Source organism: Lampetra planeri, chromosome 23 (assembly GCF_965212315.1).
Source record: "Lampetra planeri chromosome 23, kcLamPlan1.2.h2, whole genome shotgun sequence".
Taxonomy (NCBI): Eukaryota; Metazoa; Chordata; class Hyperoartia; order Petromyzontiformes; family Petromyzontidae; genus Lampetra; species Lampetra planeri.
In genome coordinates, this window is record NC_136129.1 from 4815276 (window position 1) to 4824401 (window position 9126).

General features: G+C 52.1%; 1 protein-coding gene across 4 annotated transcripts in view; it reads right to left on the minus strand.

Moving 5' to 3' along the window:
• SMCHD1 (structural maintenance of chromosomes flexible hinge domain containing 1) overlaps positions 1-8641 on the minus strand; it is a 102758-nt gene extending 94117 nt beyond the window's left edge. For all 4 annotated transcript variants that reach the window (XR_013587260.1, XR_013587261.1, XM_078604837.1 and 1 more), the window contains exons 1-2: positions 8204-8641; positions 3736-3814 (exon numbers count right to left, since the gene is read on the minus strand). Coding sequence is in view for 2 of the 4 variants with exons in the window: in XM_078604836.1 (XP_078460962.1) it covers positions 3736-3814; positions 8204-8422 (298 nt within the window). In the remaining 2 variants the exon portion in view is untranslated. The remainder of the gene's footprint in view (positions 1-3735; positions 3815-8203) is intronic.
• Positions 8642-9126: the final 485 nt, after the last annotated feature.

The window sequence follows — 9126 nt, forward strand, 5'->3', positions numbered from 1 at the left end:
TTCTCTTTGTCGACGCGTACCCTGTGCCACGGATGGACGATTCCCTGGATGCCTTGTCAGGAGCGAAAAAAATTTCCACCCTCGATCTCTCGGCAGGATATTGGCAGCGGCCTCTCGATGAGGCGTCGAAACCAAAGACGGCATTTTGTACGCCTCAGGGCCTATTTGAGTTTAACTGCCTTCCTATGGGTCTGAACGCCGCTCCCGCCACGTTCCAGCGTTTGTTGGAGCTGGTGTTGGCGGGGCTACAATGGGACAGAAGTCTCATATACTTAAGACGATGTCATTGTGTTCAATCGCACGTTCGAAGAACACCTCCAACGCTTGAAGGTTGTTTTCGATAGAATGCGGTCTGCTAATCTGAAATTCAAGCCTAAGAAGTGCCATCTTCTGCAACAATCCGTGCGTTACGTAGGTCACATTGTAAGCTCCGACGGCATCGCCACGGACCCGGACAAAACCTCTTGCGTTCGTGACTGGCCGACCCCCACCTCCATGGGGGAATTGCGTCGATTCGTCGGGTTCGCGTCCTACTACCGTTGCTTCGTTCCAAATTTTGTCACCATCGCTAGGTCCCTGCACGTCCTGACGGAGAAAAATCAGAGGTTCAAATGGGGATCCAAGGAAGAATTGGTGTTTCGAACCCTCTGGGATCGGTTGGCGTCCGCGCTGACTTTTCATTGCCCTTATCCTGGACACTGATGCCAGTGATACGGACATTGGCGCCATTCTGTCCCAGCGTAAAAATGGCACAGAGAGGGTCGTGGCATATGGTAGCAGGGTTCTCTCTACAGCGGAGACTCGTTACGGTGTTGAGCGCAGAGAGCTTTTGGCGATCGTGCATTTCGTTCGCCAATATCGGCCTTACTTGTATGGTAGAAATTTTCTGGTACGCACTGACCATGCCGCCCTGCAATACGCGTTCAAAATTGAACAACCGTCCGACCAGCTTTCGCGCTGGCTTGAAACGTTGCAGGAGTTCTCTTGAGATATGTTACCGTAAAGGTACTCGCCACGGTAATGCGAACGCGCTCTCCAGGTTGCCCGGGGGTTCCGCTTGTGCCTGCGCGTCCGGCACTAACCGGTGCACGGTTCTTCCTCAGCCCCCTCGGCCTGTCATGTCCGTGGGGGTGGACTCCACGGAACGTGCGGAACCGGGGCCGGCCGACGGTGCATTGAACCTGCCACGGTCGGTATGGATACGCGAGCAGCTGTTGGACGACTCGTTAGTTTCACTGCAAACTCGGGCTGACAGGCCCCGCAGGGCCCCGTACAAAGACGGTTTCCGCCAGGCTGCCTTTCGGGAGGGCCTATTGATGTGGAAGGATGACCTGTTGGGCCATTGGCGCCTGGTAGTTCCCGTGACGCTTCGACAAGAGCTGATTGGCCAATGGCTTGGGCCCTGTCCGATCAATCGGCGGCGTCCATTACGGATGCGTTCTTGAACGGTTATGTGATGGACAAGGGGGCTTCGGAACGGCTGATCACAGACCAGGGCCGAAATTTTTCATCTAAATTGCTACGCGACGTATGTGACGCTTTGGGCATAAAGAAGATACGCACTTCACCCTACCATCCGCAAACGGACGGAATGGTGGAACGGTTCAACCGTACCTTGTCTGCCATGCTTTGTCACACGGTGCACGAAAAACAGGCCGATTGGGACCTTCACATTCCTAGCATACTGTCCGCCTACCGTATGGCCCCGCATGTCTCTACGGGTTACTCACCGTTCTTCCTCATGTACGGTCGGGAAAACGTGCCGCCGATTGGCGTGTAAATAGGGGTGCCCCGCCAAGAACCAGCGCTGACCCTGCCAGAACATGTCCGGGATTCGATTAGCCGAGTCACGGAGGCGCGGGAGGCGGCGAGAATTGCTACGGCAAAGACCCAGGCCCGTAATGAGCGGTGTGCTCGTCGATTGCGATGCGAAATGCCATGGGCCGTAGGCGACCGGGCCTGGCTTCACTGTCCCCAGGTACCAGTGAGTACTTCTCCTAAATTACACAGGCCATGGCAGGGGCCTGTTGATTTGATAGAGGTACGAAGTCCTCAATGTGTACGTATACGGTCGGGTTCGCGTCGCTGGTACGTCCACACTTCGCGGTTGAAACCCTTCTTTGCTCCGCGCGTTGCTCCCTCATCCCCATTAACTACCCTGCCGGGGTCTGATGCGTCCGATGGGTCACCTCGGTTGCCAGTTGATCCCCAGAAGGGGTCTGGTTTGCCTTCCACAGACTCACAGTCCCTAAACGCTCCGGCTGCTGCGGACGACCCCGCTCCGGCGGGACCTTCATCCGCCAAGTCGGACGCCCAACGGACCGGTGGCGCATCGGGCTGCAGCGGGGGATGGACCTGCGTCTCGTACATGCTCAAAATCTTATTCCCTTTCGTTGGTGACTGTTTGACCCTTCTTGCATAGCGCGTTCATATGCATCTTATCATTGTTGCTGTCGTGTGTTGAATGTTATTCTTACTTACCTTGCCATATGCGCTCGTTAGGCGCCCTGTTAGTGTTCTTACTGTTGCATTGTCTTCATTCTCATCGGCTCTCGTATTGCTCCTCGCTTCGTTTCTAGCCGGGACAGCTAGCCTTTTACACCGGGGAGGGGGGGGGTGATGTAATACGAGAGTTCACCGCCGATCAGTGGGATAGGCTCTGCCGCCTGGGCCATCAACCAATCAGAGGGATGAGCCAAAGTTCAAGGGCGGAGCTCAAAGGCTCTGGGGAGTAACCATCTAGAAGGGTCGTGAGAGGGCGTGGTTGTGGGCGGGGCTTGGTGACGTAGGTCAGGTGATATAAGAAAAAGCCGGAAGAAGCTCGGGGTCAGTGTGTGGAGCCAGGGAGCGGGACCACGTCTCGCGCCTCCGGAAAGCTAGCGGCCATGTGGCGGGCCGGAGGCTTCCTCCTTGCGAGCCGCCTGTCAGCGGCGCACGGGAGCAGGAGAGGGTGTGAGCGAGCCGGCGCGAGCGACAACATCTAACCGCGCGGAACGGGAGTGCAGCCGTGTCAGAGTGAAGAGCGCGGAGCTGTCCAGCTGTCGAGGAATTAATAAATAATAAAGAAGACACAAGTTACAGATCGTCGTCGCAGTGGTTTATTACACTAGTAACAAATAGATATGTTTACGTGACAAACCTTACTAATTGGCTGCGTCGGGTGGTGGTGGGTTTAACGACACATTTATATTTTTACACGATCTAACCTGTTAAATGGAGAATTCCACCAAACAGGCATTCAGCAAAAGTAATGGCAACCCTAGGATGACAGAGAAAAAGATATGCCCCATTGAGTGGACGAGGAGGCACTTGTATGGAGAGAAATTAAATGGATCATCAGGAGCAGCTGGGATATGGCGGTCGATAACAGTAGGACTGTTGTTGCTGATAGTTCGTGGACCCAGCGGCTTTCATAATCGAGTTGGACGAGTGGAAGTTTCGCACCTCCCCTCCCGTTTAACTTCTCTTCATTTATTTTTTCAATCTTTGATTTTAGTGACGGTGGCACCCATATCTGATCACAGTACCCTTTCTTCGTCTCCTCTGGGTAGTTACACACCGAGGGTGAGCATACCATGCGGAATATAAGAGACGACCAAACATTATCGACTCTGGATTCACATCACGACCCTGAATCATGACAACGCACCAGATCGCTGGGGGTGGAAGGTCAATGGGATTGAGCCGTAGTATGCACAGCAAAAGACGATCTCCTGCATCACGATCTTGACTCACCAAAGGACTTGTCATCCTTGATCTCTTTCCTGCTCGTGGTTGTGATGACAAAGCTGTCTTCACTCCCGATGTGGAAGAGCTGGAAAATATGCACACACAAATATTTACAGCGGTGGTCCGGACCGAGGTCTCCGCATTCAAGCACTTTAAGCTGTCACGGCCACTCAGCTTGGCAGTTCCACAAATGAGACGCCATTGTCAAATGTCAACATTACCATAATAAAGATACATGTTTGGACATGTACAGCCCTTTTGTCAATCCACTGCTAGATGAGGGTCTCCTCCGTGCTGTGTGGGTCATGGGGTTTTGGAGCATACTTCACCACACCAGCAAGTGCCGGTTTGTGAAGGCGGGAAGCATGGGCAAGGAAGCTTATAAATGCAGTCCAATGATGGATTTTCAAGTTCCAAGTTAGTTTGTTTAACCAGGTGAGAGCTGAAGACAAGAGGACAGTCTCATTTACAAGAGTGACCTGCTTAAAACAAGGTGTGCTTTTGGAATCCATCCTGATGAGGAAGATGAGCAACCAGCTTGCTGTGCTGCACTGCCATATCCTGGCTATCCTGTGACACAGTAGGTCAGGAGTCTCTCTGCACACAGTAATCTCTGAGTGATCCACCAACTCCAACCTCTGAAGTGGTGGTTTACAGACATAATGGATGCATGCGCGGGCAAAACAAAATCACACAAAACAGTGATGCTGCACGGTAACCACCGTGGTGCTGGTGCAAGAATCCTGACAATTCACTCACCAGTCCACTCGCCAGGGCACAAAACAAATACATCTCGACATCAGTTGCTACATTGTGAAAGTGCTGTTGCGGAAACCAGTGCACAATGGGGTTTTCTCTGTTTACTATGAAAAAATGTAAACAAGCAGCTGTGCCGGGTGGCTCAGATTAAGTTTATTTTTCATTCGTTACATAGATGATCCCATTTATCCAGTTGACCGGCTATTAAACAATGGAGATTCACGGTGCGCGAGCACAGCAGCAACAACCAAACATAAACGTCAATATTGCAGAGAATGGGCACAGGGTCCTTCAGGAATGTGATGTCAGAGATGCTGAGCCGCTTGCCGTAGCTAAGACACCTAACTTTAAATTCAGTTTTCAGGTGCTCTTGTTTAAAACTGGGTTCTCAAGTACTGGGAGTTAATGGTCTTAACCCTCTCACCAATGATGACTTAGATATAGACCCACTGACTTACATAGAGACCCACAGACCTGCTTAAGTCTGAGCATTTATCGGGCACTCTTATGAATCCAGTCCATCAGGAATGCGCAATAATCACAGATGTAAGCTCTTTTGAACATTGTTTTTTTTGTCAATTGCAAAACTGGCTCAGGCTCAGGGGTGGATCCCGAACATGAGCTGGTAACTCGTTCCAGGTCTTCGGGCAGGAGACCCCAAAACTACGCTGGCTGTATCACACAAGGTTCACATAAGGGTACAGCAGATCACCGTGGGCTGCGGATCGAACACGCCATCCATGTGGGTCTGTTGAGGCCGGCACGTCCTGATTGGCGAGATAGGATGGAGTGGATGTATGCAGACTGTTGGAGACGAGTAGGCATAGTTTGTAAGCAATCCTGTGTTTAATAGGAAGCCAATGTAGCACGTCTCGTATCGAAGTCGTGACCGAATCAAATTTCTGCTTCCAAACTATCAGACTGCTGTGTTTAGCACTGACCAGAGTGGATGGAGGTACACAGCAGCGGCACAGCCAAAGATGCTGTTTCAGTAGTACACATGGCTGATGATAAATGCGTGGGCGAGCATCTTGGCTGTGGACTACACTCAACATAGTTGTGAATAAGCTGGGTTCTCGAGAAAACACGTTGGTCTCAGGCAGGTCACCAATACAGCACACACAAAAAACTAAATTGATAAATTTGGTTTTGTATTTAATTTTGTTAAATTCCAGCTCTGACATTTTGAAGTATAACTTTGACTGGTAAGGGAACACTACGCATTATGCACTCCGTTTCTTCTAATGAATGCATCCTTTGTCTCGCGTCAGGATGCCGATAACCCAGTTGGGAAATCATAGAGGTGTCTATCACCTTAGGAGGGGGGCAAGGTGGCCCGGAGTTCAGAGAACTCACCACTTAAGCCATTTTGCAATTGGCCCAAGGCTTCACTCCAGCTGCAGGCACCTGGTAACTCCTGTTGAGCAATTACCAAAGCATTGTCCCTTGCTGCTCAGTGGACGTTTTAAGCTACACATGTACTGTACAGTAATGATTAACGATTCACACTGATTCCAATATACCTAAATATAAATGTGCATGCAAACAATGACTACAGTGAATCCTTGATCAAATATTTAATTCAGGAGACAATAAAACGAAATATTAGATGTGGCAAAGCATTCACAAAAGGAATTATATGTCCTGCCAAAAAACACATACTTTATGCTGTCCAATGCTACTACTCTGCTTATCTAATGGATTATTACTTTGATGCTGTGTATCTCCACCTTCAAAGCTTTGCTCTCTCCACGCATCGCTATGCCATGTCTCTGCTGAACTCAGGCCATAACATCTCCAGCTTCTAGCACCGTACATCTCTGCACTACTCCGAGACGGGCGGAGCGTGGAAATGCAAACCGTGGAATCGTGGACGCAGCACGGAGATGTTTGCATTGCACGCAACAGGGGTCACGTGCAGCTGGAAATATTTATGTCAGTGAGGGCTATGTGCAGACCCAAAGATACATCACAAATGACAATAGCACACGTGGTGTAGTCGTCTGCTCCCCTCCTCCCCCATCTCTTACCCTATGTCTCTTCCCCTGTGCGGTGCAGCCCACGTAACGGGACCGTACTGTCTCTCCCGTATCCTCTATTCCTCTCCTCCTATCGTCTGCTTCATGAGTTTCTGGAACTTTCTTAAGACCTTAATGCTCTCACTCCGTAGATATATAACATCACAGTGGTCTTAGCTACTCCCGTTTATAACCCTAAGCATAAACTCAAACGCTTGTCGTAACACTTAAATCCTAAACTAAACTCAACACCTAACAGTAACCCTTACACCTAACCATAACCCGAACCTCTAACACTAATCCAAAAAACTAAACCCTAAACCATAACTCCTAACAGTGACACTAACTCCAACCCCAAACACTTAACCCAATAAAAACAACCTCTAATCATAAACCATAACCTCCCACGATAGCTAAAGAAACGAGGGCCCTAAACAACGCATCAGGGTGCACGCTAAAGAGGCAGGAATTATGAAGGACCCCTGTCAACAGCTTCATGATTCCCATGAACTCTCTAATGACGGTTTTCAAACTTTGGTGCGTAGTAACGGCCTGCAAGGGCCATGCCAAAAATCTTGTACACGTGTATGTACGTATGAACTGCAGGTATGCATTAGTGGGTGAATCTGTATATTCATGCCACTCAGTATATATGTATAGCATTGGGGGTTTGACAGCACTATGATGGGGGAAGGGGTGGGGGGTGTTTTCACATGTTGTGTATTTTCTAGGGCCACATGTCAGGGGTCGCACTCAAGGCCACCAGGGGCCACCAATTGCCCTGGGGCCTTTCAATGAAGAACACCGACCTAATTACCTTCTCCAGCAACAGCTGACACCCTCTTCTTTGCCTGCCCCCCCACTCCCATATCCCTCTTCTGCACAGACTGGTCCAATGTTCTGTGACCAACCATTTAATTCTCTAAAACTTTCTATTTTCTTTGAAGGTTTGTTTAAAACAGAAATGAATATTCAAAGGAAAAATAATGTTCGGGGTCAATTAATTTGGATGGGTGGGGGGGGTCACAAGACACCTGGATCACCCTGTACACTGCATCCCATCTCTCCTCTCACCAGCGCCACAAGTTTTCTTTTCTATTTTCCTTTCTGTTGCTTTGAGGAGCATCCACCCCAGGTGACAAACACCATGTACTCACCCCCTCCACCTCCTCTCGTCTCACCTGCCACAGGATCCACGGCTACCACTGAACTTTCTAGAACAGTGGTTCCTGACACTCACACACACACCCCACCCCCTCTACTCAGTGAATAGAATGACGGGTTTTATTCTGTAAACAAAACACACGAGACGGTATCTATAACAGTTCTGCGCTGCGTACCACTTCCCCAATATCCACCACCACCGTTACTCTCAAGTGACCCGGGGAGACTTGGCATCCCAGCGAAACTCCTCAAACATTGTCTCTGAGGAACCGCACGCAAATCCAAAAGAGCTTCACCCTCATCCTCATCATCTCCTGTCACCAGCCCCAAGCGTCTCTCAAAAGCTTCACCAAAGTTATCCCCTCGCAACTCAAGATCACAGGGGGGGGTGGTGGTTGATACACGTGTCAACCTCTCTCCCGTCTCCACTCTCTCCTCATTCCCTTATCAACAAACCTCAACCTTCTCATCGATCCTCTCTCTCTCTCTGCCCCCCCCCCCCCCCCCCGTTGTGTGCCCGCGCCTCCTTTCACCTGCGCCACGAGACTCCTGAACTCCCTGAAGAGCTTCACCCCGGTCACGTCCAGGACTTTCTCGCTGCCGTCACCTTCGCTCGTCCTGCGGCGGTCGAACACGAACACGTGGCTCCAATTGGCCCACATCTCGCCGCGGGCCCTCGGACTCGCCGACCTGAGCACGGCCGAGGCAGACGAGGCGGAGGCGTCGCAAACTCCACGCGCAACGCCCGCCATGTTCTAACTCGATAGCAACGCGGCGGCGGAGGATGGACGACTCCGTTGTTCTATCTCTCTCTCTACTCGCTGCTACACCCCCCCCACCCCACCACCACCACTTCCCCGCGAGCCTCCCGTCCCTGCCCCACGAGTCTTTTGAACCCCGGCGGAGGCGATAATTTATCCCCTTGGCAGCAACACGCCGCGTCTTTCCCGCCGCTGCCTCCTCCTCCTCGTCGTGTTGCCACGAGCCCCGCCCCCTCCCCGACGATGATGAACCCGCGACCTCCCGTAGCCCCGCCCCCCTCTCCCCAGGCCTCCCCCCCTCTCCTACCAGTAGCCCCGCCCCCTCTCCCACCAGTAGCCCCGCCCCCATCTCCTCAGGCCTCGCCCCCTCTCCCACCAGTAGCCCCGCCCCCATCTCATGGGGCCTCGCCCCCTCTCCCACCCGTAGCCCCGCCCCCATCTCCTCAGGCCTCGCCCCCTCTCCCAACCATAGCCCCGCCCCCTGTCACAGGCCTCGCCCCCTCTCCCACCCGCAGCCCCGCCCCCCTCTCCTCAGGCCTCGCCCCCTCTCCCACCCGTAGCCCCGCCCCCCTCTCCTCAGGCCTATCCCCCTCTCCCACCCGTAGCCCCACCCCCCTCTCCTCGGCCTCCCCCCCTCTCCCAACCATAGCCCCGCCCCCATCTCCTCAGGCCTCACCCCCTCTCCCACGCGTAGC